Below are 19,044 nucleotides of genomic sequence, written 5' to 3'. Positions count from 1 at the left end.
AAAGTCAAATTGGAGAAAAAAATATATGGTTCTTTTCACTGTATATTTAAATGCAAGTCCTTTAAAACGTCACCCAAGTGCACACATTCTTCTAATGTTTTAGTATTTTCCATATTATTTGCAAGTACAATTCAATCAAATAACCAGTGATTAATTGGCACCTCTAACTAATTAACAGTGTGTATTAATTTGACCTAACACGTTCATGTAAAATTATTAGAATTGGCAAATTAATATGGCTAAGTAGAGAAAAGGAACACGAGAGCCAAAGTTTTGCTTATTAAAAACAGTTTGTGTATCCAAAATGACTAGGGGAAATGTACTCAAACCCCTGAGCGGATAATATGGCAGGCACAAAAACTTTAGAAAGTTTAGAGAAATAATATAGGAGACAAAAAAAGGGAGTCAATTTATTAAACTTACTAGCATTTCAGCTTGAAATCACCTACTAATCAGAATATACACCAGTTATACTAAACATGCATTCCCCCCTCCCCCCCACTCTCAAAAAAAGGTGGCACAAATCCATTAGGCGCATATATGTAAAGACAGGTTTATTAACTTCATTTGGCCTATTTATATATATAAAAAAAAAAAATACAAAATAACTATTAAAATGTAATAACTTGTGCACTTTAAAAAAAAAAAAAAAAAAAATGTTTTATGTATACCAACGGATGTGTTACAAAAAATGGAAAACTGAAGTTCTACAATAGCTTGATTCACATGAGGGTCACTTGGTTCCTTCCAAACAGAAGAATTCACATGTTGGATTGTAATGCCATTCTTCACGATCGGATTGAGTCATAAAATTCAGATTGACATGGTGCACTGCAAAAACTTCAAGCAAAATACATTGTATTAGTATTTATAGGATTAGTCAATGCCATTGTCACAGGGAGAATAAAAAAAAAAAAAAAAAAAAAAACACACACACACCACCTCCACTCTGCAACATTTCCTTATCTCACACAATGACTGTCCATGCATGCTCACACGCGTTCTCTTATCACAATTGCATCTGTGTGCACAGATGGGGGGGTTTAAAATAATTGATATTGTATGGTCTATGTCAGCTGTATTTTTAGCTCAGCCATTTTGGTCTAAAAATTTAAAACAACTTAATTCTTGACAATTGCCGAATAGCTGAAAGGGTTTTAAAAAAGTGTGATCTGTGCATGGAAGGTTGAAAGCATGCAGTGTAGAATACTGAAACCATCTCAGCACAGCAGGATCAAGAGTTACATTCTATTTTGCCATGGTTCTTAAACATTCACTGCAAAAGTGTTACATTACAAATTACAGAATTCTGATGAAAACTTACATCATCATATACAAAGTTGACAAACCCTTGCTGCATGCTGTCTCTTCGCCTGAAGACATCTAAGTTAATAGCAAAAAAACAAATTGAAAAAAATAAATAAAAGATCAAACAACAAAATGTGCCTTGCTTACATCCAAGTTACGAGCATGTTTTATTTTGCCTACAATGTCTGGCCCTTTTTTCTCGACTTCTTTGTTTTTCCTAATATCTTAAAGAGAACGTGTTCCTTTTTTAACAATATACTTAGGGACTATATGTTAAGGTTTCATCTTCACCTCCCCTTCCCCCGAATGGAGTAAAAAAGGTATCTTATCTTTTCTCCATTACCACACCTGGCTCTGCATCCATGGTTGAGATCACTCTTGAGGCATTGCAAGGCTAGTGCACATACGTGGCAAAATGCCATGCTGCACCAATCAGCATCTCCTCAGATGTATTGAATACATGCATCTATATGGGGAGCGTTCAGAGTCAGACTGCCACTAGAGGTAATACTAGACAGCAATGTAAACACTGCCTTTTTTTCTGAAAAGGCAGTGCTTCCATTGCTGAGCCTGCAGGAACATTCTATAGACATCAGAACCACTACATTAAGCAGTAATAGCATCCCTTTCATTTTAATAAGGAAAGAGGACTACCAGATTCATAATATGGGTTGATTTGGGAAATTACATGGATGTGGGTAGCTAGGTGAATGTCCTAATGTTATCCAGTTAAACTTTTTTTTACTCTCCAAGCTAGTGCACATTCTTAAAGGAACACTATAGGATCAGCCCAAGCCAAACACAGCCCTGGCCAATCAGCATCTCTTCTTAGAGATGCATTGAATCAATGCATCTCTATGAAGTGCAGTGTCTCCATGCATAGGGTGGAAACACGCACTGACACAGAAAGCACCTCTAGCAGCCATCTGAGGAGTGGCCAGTAGAGGTATCCGTAGGCTGTAATGTAGACACTGCATTTTCTCTGAAAAGGCAGTATTTACTGCAAAAAGCCTGAAGGGAATGATTCTACTCACCAGAACAAATACAATAAGCTGCAATTGTTCTGGTGACCCTTTAATGTATTTCTGGTATCTATGTTTTCATCAAAACCACCAGGTAAACCCACAAAGTAACCTTGTTTCAATTCACCATTTATCAATGTATTTCTGTCTCAAATTCTTTATCAAAGATAATGATGCAGTGGCCAGGGTAGATAATCACTTGAAATCTTCAAAAGATACATTTTATATAAATATTAATCTACAGGTAAGACATTCCTGGTTCTTTAAATACCATCAGGACAGAGAGTAATACAAGTACAATGTAGATAATCAGAAAATGTAATTATTTTAAAAGGCTACCAGACATGCATTTTCTACGACAAAAGAAAGATGAAAGTGATATATGGTAATTCATTTATGTGGGTATATTTTAATAGATACACATACACAATGTAACCTCTGCTTACCTGACAGAGCCCGCAACTTCACACAGCATGCAACATAGTCATCAAAATATATTCTGCCATTCTTGTTGTAACGTTTTAAAAGAACATTCAGGGTCTGATGGTTTACTCTGTAACCTAGAAAGAGTTTTTAGCAAGTTATTTTATAATCCAGTTAATACCAGGCAAAGCCTGGGCAAACACTGCAAATGAGGAAGAAAAAAACAATTTTTTTTATTCTCTTCTCTGTATGGGTTCCTCTATACGGACTGTCAAGAGCAAAGGACAGAGCTTATAACACTGAGTGACATGGAGCCAAGATGTGTGCACTCAGTACAGGATTGTTTATACCTCACACATTTGTTAAATATAGGGGGATATGTAAACCAAACATTAAAAATCCTTAGACATATCAGTTACCCTTTGAAAAGGTATTTTATATCACTGCATTTAGTTTTTCCTTTTAAAATCCAGGTAATGTCACCCACATTAATGTATTTCAGTTTCTGCAAAATATAGACCAGTATCCAAAATCCAGAATCCAAAAACCCAACACCCCCAAAATCAGGAAAGGTTGTAGTACCCAAGTCTACAGTAAGTAGGACAATTCTTTTAAAAAATTAACTTTAATTCCTATTTTTCCTTTCACCCACACATTTCTAAAGTGGGTAACATGACAAAAAAAAAAAAACACAATGAAATTCGAAAAGCAAAGCAGTATTAGGCATTTTAAAAGCTCCTTACCCATTGCCATAATGGCTTGGCTGAACTCATGTGGTTCCACTGTTCCGCTTCTGTCCTGGTCAAATGTACAGAAGTGTTGTTTCCATGCACTCAGAGAGCCCCACAATTCTTTAAATTCATTGAATCCCATTTTCCCGGTGTGATCAATCTGGCAGCACGCAGTTAAAGAATTATTATATATATATTTAAGCCTGAACATTGAACTTGAAATGGAGACATGGAGACACACACACACACTGATGTGAGCTTGGAAATTCAGGGTCAACAATTTGACAGGGGATAATTACAATAATCTGTTAGTTTATTCAGTAAACCAATTTGTTAAAGTTTGGCTAAAATTACCAGGGCTAGGGAAGTCTTCTAGCTCTGCTACACTGGCCTAAATTTTGCAATAGAGTTTTCAAGTCACTGTACTCAAGGCTCCCAATTTCTAGAAAAAGGGTGTGAAGTTGTTAGGCAATTACTGACAGCAATGATCTAATACTGCACAACATAAAGAAAGGCGATTACTTTAAATGATTACTCTAAGCATCATGACTACTTCAGTGATTGAAATGGTCATGGTGCTCGGAGTCTAAATGTGCAACATTCCACTAGGAGACACTGTACATGCCAAGTTTAATGGACCATTAAGGGGACACTGAAAGCAATGTCTGCGTAATCTCATTAAACTGGTTATAGTGTCAGCAGTCCCTTGGTTCTGTTATTTCATTCAGAATTAAACAGTTTTTAAGCTATATGAGAATCCTTGGCAGCCCATCCCCTTCAACACCGAGAACAATTCAGCTCAATGACAATAGCATGCACTTTTAGTCCCCAATTATACTCTAGGAGGAGCATTGGATTAGACCATTAGGAGGACAAAGATTAGCCAAGGATGCTCAGGTAAAATGAGCCATATGGATGCTTGTGTGCTCACTGGCACATTGTGACTTGGGGGTGAGGGCAGGCTAGAGCGTGCTTGCCACTTTCATTACTGTAAAGCCAACAGAATTGGAAAGAACCTCCCTGGCCAACATGAAAAAAATGCAGAAACACATCCGTGTCTGTCAATCAAAATGTAGATTCCAAATGAAAATTGCCACTTTTCTACACTGCAATTAACAAAAGAAGCTCCTGACACAAAGCTATTCAGCTTTCTGTGTAAAGTGATCCTCTGAGTTATTCACTAAACACCAGATTCTGTCTAAATGGACAAAAACAGTGAAAATTACCAAATTCTATCTGTGATGACCATTCTCATGTTTACTACAGCCAATTAGAGAAGCTCACCAGTTGCCAGACAAAATAAAGTTAAACAAATAGGGGGGATCCAGAGGATCAGGGACTTACCGACCAAACTCCATAGTGTTGTTTACTTTTATAATTATGTGACCAGCCTGCACACAATTATCCCTTGCACTGACTAGGTTTTAATTTAATAAATGGTTGAGCTAGCCAGATTTTTTTTTTTTCAATCAGGGAATGTATTTGAAGATTTTGGTACAGCTCAAAAATAGACCATGTTCAAAGCTCATTTACAGCCTGAACTGAAGATCTGGACATTGCTAATGTGAGCAATGTATGGATTTCGCAGATCAAATGGTCCTATAGGCAACTAGCAGTTTCGTCCAGTTCAGTATGGGGCCATTTGGATTTTAGTGACTAAGCCTGTAAAATTACAAGCAGTAGGTGCCACCTTATAAATTCAGCACCTCTACAGAGTTGAAGTAATGACGGCAGCTACAAATATTTGTTGTTCAGGAGTGTAACTCCCACTATGGAAATGGAATCGACACAAACATAACAGAGTCCCAACATACTAACCACATGGTCACTACTTAAAGGAACACTATTAGTCACCAAAACAACTTTAGTCTCACTGCTCAATTCTCTGCCATTTTGGAGTTACATCACTGTTTATGAACCCTAGTCACACCTCCCTGCATGTGACTTGCACAGCCTTCATAAACCCATCCTGCGAAGAATCACCTAATGTTTATCCTTCCTTTATTGCAACTTCTGTTTAATTTCGATTTTCTTATCCCCTGCTATGTTAACCCCTTCAGGACGGAGTCAATAGTGCACGTTCTGATCAAAACAAAACGTAAACAAAAACTGGAATTTGCACTATATGTCGGTTCACCCGTAGTTCCACTCTTTCAAATTATATGCACCCACACTTATTATATATCATTTTGTTCAGGAGAAACATGGCTTTAATCTATCATTAACTATTCATATATGGAACATAATTCATTATGAATAAAATTAAAAAAAATGTGAGAAAATAAGATTTTTTTTTAAATTTGCATTTCCGTCTGACATTTTAACTGTGAATGTCATAATACTGTTAGGTTTTACTGCCAAAAAATGCACATATTTGTAATCAGCGATGTCTCACGAGTACAACAGTACCCCCCATTAACAGGTTTTATGTTGTTTTGGAAAGTTACATGGTCAAATATAGAACGTTCCATTTTCAAATAGAAATTTGCCAGATTGGTAATGTTACCTTTGAGACGGTGTGGTAGCCCAGGAATGAGAATTACCCCCATAATGGCATACCATTTGAAAAAGTAGACAAGCCAAGGTATTGAAAGTGGGGTATGTTTAGTCTTTTTAGTAGCCACTTAGTCACAAACACTGGCCAAAGTTGGCGTTCATATTTGTTTTTGTGTGAAAAAAGCAAAAAACGAATATTTGGCCAGTGTTTATGACTAAGTGGCTACTAAGAAAGACTGGACATACCCCACTTGCAATAACACCATAAAACCTGTACATGGGGGGTACTGTTATTCTCGGGAGACTTCACTAAACACAAATATTAGTGTTTTAAAACAGTAAAACATATTACAACAATAATATAGACCATCAAAGTGCCGTTCGCTTGTAAAAAATGCAAAAAAAGTCACTTTTACTTAAAATATCATCGTTGTAATACAATTTACCAGTTTGAAACACGAATATTTGAGTTCAGTGAAGTCTCCCGAGTAAAACAGTACCCCCTATGTACAGGTTTTATGGTGTCTTGGAGAGTTACAGGGTCAAATATAGTGCTTGCGAATTAAATTTGCTGCACTTTCTCCCTGTGTTGCCAGGCATGTCAATCAAATCACATAATTACGTTAAAAGATTATTTAAATATACATGTAGAATTTTAATATATATGCATTTATAGGTATTTAAATTCTACGTGTATACTAATGTAATTATATGTATTTAATTATATGTATTTAATTATATGTATTTAATATATTTAATTTATTTTTACACTTTTATTTTATTTATTTTTTATACTTCCCCACCAGCAGGGGGACTGTCTGATATTTCAAACAGTCCCCCTGCTGGCAGATCCACAGCCAGCTATAGGGGGCCATGTGATCGCTCTTTGAGAGCGATCACATGGCCCCCGGGGGCCTGATTTGCCGTGGGAGGGCTGCCTGGGCTGTCAGGCAGCCCTCCAGAAGAGGATCGCGGCGGAGGTAAGTACATCTTACCTCCTGGGGCTGCAAGCCGTTACGGCGTGCTATGCCGTCATAACGGCTTTAAAGCCCACTTAACCCGTGACGGGGTTAATAGCTTGCTAGACCATACACACACATTATATATATATATATATATATATATATATATATATATATATATATATATATATATATATATATATATATATATATATATATATATATATATATATATATATATATAATGTAGAATTATTAAAAAGTCTTTATTGTACTTGTATTGAATTATTGCACTAACTCCATTTTAACCTGATGCTGTGACAAATCCTCCATTTTGTCCTCATAACCTGACTTCTCCATATGAAAACTACATTACATGACAGAATTGCTCAGCACATCTAACACAATAGACAAAGACTGTATTTTTCCATAAAGACATGATTAACACAGGAATTGCTGACTTTCCCTTAACTTGCAACATAGTATAATTTGAAGGCCATGAGAACACAGTAGTAATGAAATGTTCTATTCATAAGAGACCTTGCACCTGGCCACGAGGCCTGAGATCACCGACCGTGTAAAATGACGCTCAAGACCCCCTTGTCCCCACCCGTGTCCAAAATAATACCACCTCTTGGTGGGTGGACACGAAGCTAACCACTTAGTTTTTGATCCAATTAATAATATTGATGGGTGGACACTGATATAGTCACATAACGTTTAATCCAATTAATGATGTTTATTTGTTATTATCTGATATTCAATGATGATGTCATTTTGCCTTTAAAAAGATCTGCATAACTGTTTTCCACCCAGATTGCATTAAATTCTCTGAAGTGCTTTTAACCTGAACTCCATGTGTCAGTGTGAGCTTACTTCTGCGTATACGCAATTTAATCATCTCAGATTTGGACAGGAACAGATAGACATTTAAACATATTTGTTTATTTCTAAATCTGAACGCTAACTTTGGCCAGTGTTTGTGACTAAGTGGCTACTAAAAAAGACTAAACATACCCCACTTTCAATACCTTTGGTTGTCTACTTTTTCAAATGGTATGCCATTATGGGGGTAATTCTCATTCCTGGGCTACCACACCATCTCAAAGGTAACATGACTAATCTGGCAAATTTCAATTTGAAAATGGAACGTTCTATATATGTCACCCTGTAACTTTCCAAAACACCATAAAACCTGTTAATGGGGGGTACTGTTGTACTCGTGAGACATCGCTGACAAATATGTGCATTTTTTTGCAGTAAAACCTAACAGTATTATGACATTCACAGCGGGTAAACAGACATATAGCGCAAATTCCAGTTTTTGTTTACATTTTGTTTTGATCAGAACGTGTACTATTGACTCCGTCCTGAAGGGGTTAATTGAATATTTATTTGCAGTCTGTGTGTGTGTGTGTGAGTGCAGTGTGTGTGTGTGTGTGTGTGTGTGCAGTGTGTGTTGCAGAGCCTTGGTGAGGGGGTGGGCATTTTTTTAATTTTTTATTATTTTAATAATTTTTTTTGTACAATTATTTTTTTATTATTCTTATTTATATTTATTAATTTTTTCGTCCCCTCCTCCCTGCTTGATACATGGCAGGGAAGGGGGCTCTCACTCCCTGGTGGTCCAGTGGCATTGGCAGTTCAGTGAAACACAAACATGTACTCCTAACCCTAAAGTGAAAACCCATCATTTAGGTGGCTTGGCCCCCCCTTAATCCCCTCAGAATAGGTTAAAACTCACCTTATTTTCAGCGCTCCACGGACCTGCCGGTGCTGTTGGTGCCCCCTTGGTGACATCAAAATTGCCAATTTTTAGTCAATCCAATGCTTTCCCACGGGGAAAGCATTAGATTGGCCAATATGGGCAAGGGGGCGGGGCCAAACACAGTTTTGGCCAATCAGCACCTCCTCATAGAGATGCATTGAATCAGTAAAATTCAGCGTCCCCATGCAGAGCCTGGAGACCCTGAAAGGCACTGCTGTCTACTGTGCAGCACTGAGCCATGAAGCATCTCCAGTGGGCACTCCTCAGTGAGTGCCCACTTGGAGGTGTCCTTAGGGGCAATGTAAACACTACCTATTCTCTGAAAAGGCAGTGTTTGCATAAAAATGCTTGAAAGCGGTGTTTACACTCACCAGCACAACTACATTAAGCTGTAGTTCTGGTGACTATAGTGTCCCTTTAATATGTGGGATGTCATACTTCAGCAAACCATTGTAATATCAAAATTATGAACTCATTCATAACACTCGTAGGATTACTTATACATTTATATTTCAACTAAAACACAACTAGTAAATAAGTAGTTGCCCAATAAGGCCACAACTGATAAGATTTCCAAAGGATACATCCAGCATGGCTATCATGATTCTGCAAGTTTCCAAGCTGAAAGCTGAGAAGACAAAATGGCACAGTTGTCAGGACTACCTGTTTTGACATATACATACAATAACAAAGACTAGGCACTAAATGCAAAGTTGGGTCAAAATATAATACTAAGCACCGTCTTGACAAGATCTGAGTAATCTACTTTGATTCAGGTTAATGCTTGCAACCTATATAAAAAAAAAAAAACGTGGGCCATCTTTGGCATTAGCATTGACAGGACAGACAACTGAAATGTGATAGTTTATAAATTAACAGATTAGGTATTATTTATATGCATTTGCAATAAAGCAGCTTAAAAGACATTTGTGGCAGCAAAAACACTTTAGTTTATTAAAACTAACGAGTTCTTTGTGCGCAAGTTCAGATCCTGAGCAGAATCTTCACTGAAGTCAATAAAAATTAAAATGCAGAGAGCACGGAGATAATACAAATGAGGATTACCAGAATTTCAGCTAGCATTAAAAGAGAGTAGAACCATTTACTATGAACATGTATTACACTAGAGACAACTGCCAAAAAATGTAAAAGTTCAAAGGTCCTGAAGCTCTCCCATACATTATCGCATTTCCCCTTCTCAAGTCATTGCATTCAAACTCTAGAGGGATGTGTCACACAAATTACTTGCCAACACCGAGCAAAAAAACCATCCAACCAGCTACTCTAGTTCTGAGAAATACAGAAGATAGAATAATCGTCTTTCCACGGACAACTATATACAAGGATAAAAATATTAAAAGACATGCACAAAAGGTAGACTTTCAAATAGGTTTTATTTCATCATCAGACAATGTATCTCTTGAAACTGGATGGGTCTTTGTCAGCTAATGTGCTGTTGCAGCAAATAAAAAGGAACACTCAAGGCACCATAACAACTTAATCAAAATAAAGTTAAGGCGCAAGGAGGTCCTTGGCACTTGCTCACTTTTAGAGGTTAAACCATACAACAGTTTTAACCCCACAGTCTGTGTACCAGCACCGGATCTCTCTACTCGTCTGTTCTTCCATTCTCTCAAATATCAAGAAACCGAAAAGCTTGCACAGTATTAGCTCTGATTTGCTGAGAGAGGTCAGCCGACGCTCTCAGCCAACCCCATTCATAAAAGGGACTTCGAAAGATTCTTCAGGTCAGTTTTATGAATGGTAGTCACTGACAGACTGAGCAGAAGCTGACCGCTCAATTCTCTGGCATTCAGAGTCTGCTGAGGAATTGAGAGAGATGGGAGCAAAAGAAAAAATATTTTTATCCATAATAAGGGACATTTCTATCAAATAAGCAGAATTCTTAATATAATTGAAGATGATGAGAACTCTGGAGAGGTTGAAGCTATTTAAATATAATAAACTCCTAACACCATAGTGTCTCTTTGCTCCCCCCCCCCCCCCCTAATAGTGGCAACCATTTGATCAGATTCCAGTGCACATTAGGCCTTCCCCATAAGAAAGAAGGATTGAACCAATGCTTTACTATGGGTTTTTCAGTACACATGTGTGGCTATAGTGTCCCTTTAAATATTCTTACATGTAACCACAAAGACCGGACACAATTCTACAAAAAAATTAATTTGATTACCAGTACACTTACGAGTATAGGTCCCATGGATGCCAGCCTGTGTTAAACATCTCTGTAGTTCATCAGCATCTATTTCACCATCCTATAACACAAGTAATAGTTTATTAGCAAAAAACTCCGTATAGATCCTGTATAAGCACAGAAAAAACTAAACTGAAAAAAACTAAAACAAATAATGCAAATCTAGAGGAGACCAATCTGCCTCCTAAAGTAGTTTTAAGTTAGATTATATAAATCATAAAAAAAAGGTTAGAACTGTGGTTTAACAATGACCAGGCACTGCTCAACAATGGAATGTGAAATTGCTTCCTGTCACTTGTGCTGGGGATTACCAGCACTAAGAAGCAGTCACAGCCAAAGTAATTGTCATGTGACTAGATGACAGATAAAGCAGACAAACTTACAACATCTGCCAGAAGACAAGTGCCCTTAAAGGGAAAATAAGCACAAAAACAACCCAATTTTAATGGTCTTGAGGTATAGAGGTTTTCCAATTTACTGGAACACTGCAATACATTGTGATTTCTGAGAAACAGCAGTGTTTACATTTGGCCAAAAATATGTCTAGTGGCTTTCAGAAAGAACCCCTAGAGACTCTTCCCACTTTAAGACAATCATGCATAGCATGACGACACCAAAACACATCCAATGCTTCTCCTTATGAAAGAATTGCAAATGCAGCACATGTCCACAATTCCTCGCATAACTTTGTATGAGAACCATTGAATTGGACTAAATATGATCAATCCTGATGATCTCATCTTGGAGGAAGTGGTGGCTGCAAGTAGAACGTCCCGGTACTGGGTTACAAGCAAGTTCAAATATATTTTACTTAAAGGACCACTCCAGTGCCAGGAAAGCATACTCGTTTTCCTGGCACTAGAGTGCCCTGAGGGTGCCCCCACCCTCAGGGACCCCCTCCCGCCCGGCTCTGGAAAGGGGTTAAATCTTACCTTTTTCCAGCGCTGGGCGGAGAGATCTCCTCCTGCTCTCCTCCTCCGATCCTCCCCGTCGGCTGAATGCGCACGCGCGGCAAGAGCTGCGCGCGCATTCAGCCGGTCACATAGGAAAGCATTCATAATGCTTTCCTATGGACGCTGGCGCGCTCTCACTGTGAAAATCACAGTGAGAAGCACGCAAGCGCCTCTAGCGGCTGTCAATGAGACAGCCACTAGAGGACATAGGGGGAAGGCTTAACCCATTCACAAACCTAGCAGTTTCTCTGAAACTGCTATGTTTATGAAAAAATGGGTTAACCCTAGAAGGACCTGGCACCCAGACCACCTCATTAAGCTGAAGTGGTCTGGGTGCCTAGAGTGGTCCTTTAATAGCAATGAACCTAAATTAAGAATACACTAACATTTAACATTCAAAAGAAAACTTTGTGTGTTCCTTTAAAACATTAATACAGCCCTCTCCTACAAAACAGACAGTTTAAAGGAACATGTCAAGTACCAAAACCACTACAGTTAACAGTACTGGTTATGATGCCAGGAGTGCCCACACATTGTTAGTCGAACCGTTTAAGAATAGCTAGACCGACTAAGCTAAGCTGGCTCAATGGCTGAGAGCATCATCTGTGCACTGAGGCAATGAGCATCTCACTGCACTGCTGGGCTTCATTCAGTGTAGGAACTTTTAGAACAGAACCCAGGTAATTTGTCGAAACATTCTTAAACAGTTTGACTACCTATGTCAGGGCTTAAAGGACCACTATAGTGCCAGGAAAACAAACTTGTTTTCCTGGCACTATAGTGCCCTGAGGGGTCCCCCCACCCTCAGGGTCCCACTCCCGCCGGGCTGAATGGAGAGGAAGGGGGTTAAAAACTCTCCTTTATCCAGCACCGGGCTCCCTCGGTGCTGGGGACTCTCCCCCTCGTTTGGCCGTCATATGCTGAATGCGCGGCAAGAGCCGCGCGCGCAGTCCATAGGAAAGTATTTCCTATGGAGGCTGGCATCTTCTCACTGTGAAAATCACAATGAGAAGCGCCTCTAGCGGCTGTCAGTGAAACAGCCACTAGAGGCTGGATTAACTCATATGTACACATAGCAGTTTCTCTGAAACTGCTATGTTTACAGCAGAAAGGGTTAATCCTAGATGGACCTGGCACCCAGACCACTTCATTAAGCTGAAGTGGTCTGAGTGCCTATAGTGGTCCTTTAAAAATTGAAGTTCTAAACTACTAGACATATTTTCATTTACCAGTGGCTAGTGAAAATTTTGAGCTCAGTCATATTATGGGTGTGGTATCTTGTGAAACGTTGAATTTTATGGACTTGTGTCCCTTTTCCCACTGATAACTTCTCAGCAGTTTGTGACAGAACTCCACCAGTAAAGATATATTTCAGATTACCTTTGACCGTAATAAGATAAAAAGCACATATTTTCTGATGCTCGTGAACTCAGCTAAGATTAGTCACATGAGACATATAAGAAAATTATCATGTTGAACAGCAAACCATACCTGTCCAGCAATAGCTGAGAAATAACCCCATAAGGGATCGCCTTGAGGATACTGGGGCTGTCCAAAGTAACCAGCATTTATGTTTGGTCCTGCCATGGCCTGTCCCATCATCTGCATCTGTTGATTTAGGCTTCCAAACTGGGAGAGAGAGGGAGGGAACAAAATTGTTTAGTGTCAAACAAGATTGTTATTCACATAGATTTGGTAGTATTGTAAATACACTCCAAGTACAAGCATTTTTTTTTAGTGATTAGAAAAAAATAAAAATAGCAATGCAATATGATATTAGCAGGAGGTGAGAAATAGTTTTACAACAGGGTTATATTCCTGATCCCAACCACAAGAAGCAATTCACCAGCTGCATGGACATGTCCACTCATTTACTGATCTAATCCACTGACTAAAACCCATGTAAGAGTGAATGATGTAAATAAAATGGCAAGCTTTCTCATAGCAAAGCTTAGCCTGGATGATATATTAAACATAACGGTCAGGAATTTAGCAAGTTATTCTAGTCAGTTGTGTGTGTGAAAATATACACACACACACACACACACACACATATCATTTACGAGAAGATGTAAAAAGGTTACTCAAGTGACCACATAAGAGGAAGAACCAAGTAGAAAGTCCAATTAGCTCTATTCTCTGCATGCTCAATTTTATCTAATTTGTAAGAGGGAATTAAAATATAAAATAAAAATAAAATAAAAAAATCACAAAAAAATGCCTTTTCTTTTCCACCATCGTGTTTGTACTGCAGGACATACTGTCACATCCGAAGCACATACAATACTGACAGTAACCAGAGTTAAACCACAAAAAGGAACCCTTAAAGCAACAACTGTTGTTCTTGTCTGTCATCATCTCTACCCTGCCCACTGTATGAAGAATGAGTTAAATGAACATGATAGCATTAGGAATACAAACTGTATTCCCAACACTATTGTGTCCCTAGTTAAATACATCCTACACCCACAGTTTGACATAAAAATTATAATAAAGGGTTTACTTACCTGTATCATCTAGTGCCGAGTCCCCTCAGCGCTGCTCACCTCTCCAGCGACGGTCCAATCCAATGTTCCCAATGCATCCAGGCCTCCCCTGGTCCACTGTAGCCAATGCTTTTCAATGAGCTTCTGCATTACATGACAGGGTATTACCAGGTCTGCAGTGTCCCTGTTCCATTAACCCTGCAATGTAAAACACTGCAGTTTTAGACAAACTGCAAAGTTTACATTGCAGTGTTAGACAGCTTGTGGAGGTGCTTCCTGCCGTTTCAAAGTTTGACTCTGTAAAACGACGCTGATGTCTAGCGTGTTGCAAACCCCCATAGGAAAGCATTGAGTCAATGCTTTCTTATGGGGAAAGGCCAAATACATATGTGACACTAGCTGCACATGCACATTAGCCCTCCCCAATTGAGTGATGTTAGAGAAGAAGTAGCCCGACCCAGTGTCGAGGAACCCCTGCACTGGATTAAGGCAAGTGTTTAAATGTTTCTTTAACCTTTTACATGGCAGAAATATGGGGACGCAGGGTCCTTTGAACAGTTAATCCAGGCTAATGGTGCAATAATAGGTTACAGTTTATTAGGACGGCGTTTTCTGTTTGTTAATAAGCCCACTTATAAGGATTAAAAAGTTAGTAGTTCAGCCAACAGTCTGTGCTTGCCATTTAAAATGTTAACTGAATACTACAGCATTAGGAATACAAATTTGTATCCCTACTCTTAATCAGGAGCCCCTTTTAACCCCTTAAGGACACATGACGTGTGTGACACGTCATGATTCCCTTTTATTACAGAAGTTTGGTCCTTAAGGGGTTAAAAAAAAAAAAACGTTTTACTGATCCTTTTCAGCAGAGACTCCCTCAGTGCAGCTTACCTCCTCTTCTGGTGTGGTCCAATCCCAATCACAGTGAAACATTGGAGACCTAATGTGCATGTGCAGCGAATGCGTCACACATGCAAACTTCCCCACACACAAGCATTGAATAAATGCAAGTAGGGTTCTGTATCAAATGACAGCGTTTTACTCTGTCAGTGTTGCGGTAGAACTTCTAGTGGCAGTCATACTGAGTCACCAGAGGCAGACTTAACCCTGTAATGTAAACATTCCTTTAAAATTGAAGATCCTGAATGGCTGGTCACTACTTAGTTTGGGAATTGCAAACTGCAGGACTTGTTGAGTTCTGAAAATTATTAAGACGCAGCACCTCTTTAGGACTAGGAGTTTTACACACATTTTTTTAACAGGTTACCTATACAGAACACTAAAAAGAAAAAAAAAGTCTGTTTCACCTTCTAATCTTGTTTTTCTAGCTTTAAAAGGTGCCTTTATATTCACCTATTCATAAAAATTCATTTCACAATCACAATGTCCCATAATTCTCACAAATGTTTGTGTACAATAATTACTGATCGTTTTATTGATCAATAGCACTTTTAATGAAGTCATAAACAAACTGAGCAAATCTCTAAATTATTTATAAAATAATTTACCAGGAAGGATACAATGAGATTTCTCTCATTTTCAAGTATGCCCTGGGTCCACAAAACATTGCAATGATACAATAAAGTACAAAAACAATCTTAATACACAATTTATACAAAATGTAACATAGAACAGCTAGGAAATATATAATCAACCATGACAGGTGCATTCTGTTTTGAGATATGTAGGGAGGGATCTCTTAAAGGATCTGAGGCTTGGGGAAGATTTGATGGTGTGCAGGAAGGAAATGATGTTCTCAACAATGTCCTAGATTAGAACATGTATATCCAACTACTGTGGAATTTTCCAACATGGGACTGAAAAAAACTAAAATGGAATAAGAGTCATAGTTTGAGAACAAAGCAAGTCCAATCTGACCCTTGTTTAAGTATTTCAGACCAGGCCAATACACAAATTAAATATTTCCATAAGGAATAAGAGGCATTGTCTGGATCTTGGCCATTTGTCAATTTATCATAATAAAGAATATCGTTTCTGAATGTACAAAACTTGTGATAACTGTCTCCCATTAAGTTATAGCAAGTTAAGATTACTTTCCTTTATTACCTTAAAGGGACACTCCAGGCACCCAGACCACGTCTGCCCATTGGAGTGGTCTGGGTGCCAACTCCCACCACCCTTAACCCTGCAAGTGTAATTATTGTAGTTTTTACAAACTGCAATAATTATCTTGCAGAGTTAAGTCCTCCTCTAGTGGCTGCCTATCAGACAGCCACTAGAGGGACTTCCGTGATCTAAGAACGCGAAAAGTGTGTAATGCGACGATGGACGTCCTCACGCATGAGGACCTCCAGCATCGCCGAAATAATGTTTTCCTATGGGGAGGGCTAATGCGCGTGCATTGCTGCACATGCACATCAGGTCTCCCCCGCCGGCCGACGTCGGTGGGGGAGGAGAGTAGGCGGAGCCTGATCCAGCGCAGAGGGACATCGGCAAGTCACTAAAGGGGTTTCCGGGGTCAGTACCGCACAGTGAGCAGCACTACCATTCAGTGTCTCCACCCACTGAACTTTCCTCATAGAGATGCATTGATACAATTCATCTATATGAAGAGATACTGATTGGCCAGGGACTTGTGCTGGCTCTGCCCCTAATCTCCTGTACTTCCTTGAAAGTCTCAGCCAATCCTATGGGGAAGCATTGTGAGTGGCTCAGACCACCCCTTCTGATGAGGTCAACAGACAGCTTCAGAGACAGACCCAGCAGACTTGAATTTGAGTAATCTTTTAGGGAGGCAAGAGGGAGCCAAACAGTGGTTTTAACACTATAGGGTCAGGAATACATGTTTGTGTTCCTGACCCTATAGTGTTCCTTTAGATATAGTTTGCTAAATCACATAATTTCACTTTGCAAAAATGGCAAATACAGTTTATCAGACTTCTTTGAGACGTCCATGTATGTTTTTCTTAATTCCAATAAAACAGAATGTTAAAAAAAAAAAAAAAAAATAGGTTTAAGAACAAAAACAATTATACCAGGATTTAAAATAGTTTTATGCTAGTAGACAGGCTCACACATTATACTCACCACTGCAAGCCTAGAGGGTTCACTGCACACTTACTAGGGGTGAATTTCTACTTGCCAGGGCTGAATTATCATTCACCAGTGGCTAGTGGAAATTTTGAGCTCTGTTTAGATAATGCCTGGTGTATGCAATGAGGGATACGTCCGTGTTTTACATAAAACCTCAAGGAATGATAAACTATGCATTTCACATGACCAAAGAACAGACTTGTGTTCTATAAATAAAAAAAATTATATAACTAAATGAACACCACAACTAGATTGCTTGCCACTTCATTAAAATATATATATTTAAATAGGCACCATAACCTCCTTTAGATGTGGTCACGGTGCCCTAATGTAACTAAATCGTCTCTTTAACTCAACAGAAGGAGTTTTACTGCACTGTTAATGGGTAAATATTATTTCAAAGGTGGGCTTATTTTCTTTTAGGTCTCCACCAAAATAAAAATAAAAAATAACCTAAGCCAAGGAACAGAGAATAAAAACACCCAGACACTTTGTATTTAGCTACAAACCCCCAGCTGCCTGGCAGCCTCAGGCTCTCAGAGCCTGATGGGATTTGCAGTTCTAGTTGTAATGAGGGGGTGTAGCAGTCAGAGTGCAGGGTACATGTATGAGGGGAGGGGTGGCATGTCCCACTTCAGGCAGCCCATTATAAAGCCATGTTGGACTAGCTCAAACCGCCCAGATCCGCCTGGAGAGGAAGCAATGGAGCAGAAATGGGTAAGGGGTGTTTCCCCTCCCCCACCCCGAACCCACACAGGCCCCTCCAGCACTCACACAGAGGGAGCATGAATAGGCCGTAGCCAGCTGTGGTGGGCCACGTTTCCCGTGATGCTCCTCGGCCAGGCGGCTGGATGAGCTCCCAGGGAGAGGTGGTCTGTGGAGGCTGTGGTTTCCACGGTTACCCGCGGCCGGCCCTGTCATACTCACGCCTCCGTATCCGGGGAAGGCCATGCTGCGAGTGTGGCTGGGGCACAGTAACGGGGGTCCTGTCTGAGGGGGATGCGCCTTCGGTGTGATCCTCCGCGGCGTCTGACGTGCAAACTCCAATCTCAGGAAGTGTAACGGGACCAGAGCGCTACGTCAACGCTCGCTTCCTATTGGTCGGCCAACTCCCAGGGGCGGGGCGCGCCTTTCCTCCCCCTCCCTCTCTCTATCTCGCTCTCTCTGTGTAAGCCACGCCCAGTCACCCTTACGTCATGGCCGATGCTTCCAGTTCCAACCGCCGCCGCTGCTACCCTCCCAGTTGTAGAAGAATGCGAGCCTCGCATTGCCTGCGGCGCCATTGGCTGTCGGGGAGCAGTCACGTGACGGCTCGCTGTAACTCCGGAGTGCTGGCGCTGTGATTGACGTGTTGTGCTGTTGCTAGGTTGCGGCACTCTCTGTGCGTGGAAATGGGATCGGTTTTTTGTTTTTTTTAACCCCTTGATGACCAAAAAAACCTGTTCTCATACAAAAAAAGGGGATTATTACTGACTCCAGGTGTCAGAGGGTTAAAGACAATCATTATATAGGGCGCTGGCCCATTAGCTCTCAGCATTCTTTCACAGCTTTGTTCACCCTGCAAATCAAAAATAAATAAATAAATCACAAAATAAGAAATTAGAGACATGTTATTTCTATCAAATG

General features: G+C 39.7%; 1 protein-coding gene across 1 annotated transcript; it reads right to left on the bottom strand.

Annotated features, from left to right (window-relative positions):
- Positions 1-539: 539 nt before the first annotated feature.
- Positions 540-18,532, bottom strand: GCA (grancalcin). Its single transcript, XM_063428622.1, has 8 exons — positions 18,346-18,532; positions 13,370-13,507; positions 10,917-10,986; positions 9,295-9,338; positions 3,497-3,644; positions 2,777-2,890; positions 1,325-1,383; positions 540-840 (listed from the first exon to the last, which is right to left on the bottom strand). Exons 1-8 carry the CDS (start codon positions 18,367-18,369, stop codon positions 814-816), a joined length of 624 nt encoding a protein of 207 aa, XP_063284692.1. The 5' UTR covers positions 18,370-18,532; the 3' UTR covers positions 540-813.
- Between the last annotated feature and the right edge of the window lie 512 nt (positions 18,533-19,044).

Source organism: Pelobates fuscus, chromosome 8 (assembly GCF_036172605.1).
Source record: "Pelobates fuscus isolate aPelFus1 chromosome 8, aPelFus1.pri, whole genome shotgun sequence".
Lineage (NCBI taxonomy): Eukaryota > Metazoa > Chordata > Amphibia > Anura > Pelobatidae > Pelobates > Pelobates fuscus.
The sequence above is the reverse complement of the archived record's forward strand: the minus strand, read 5'-3'. Positions and strand labels throughout refer to the sequence as shown.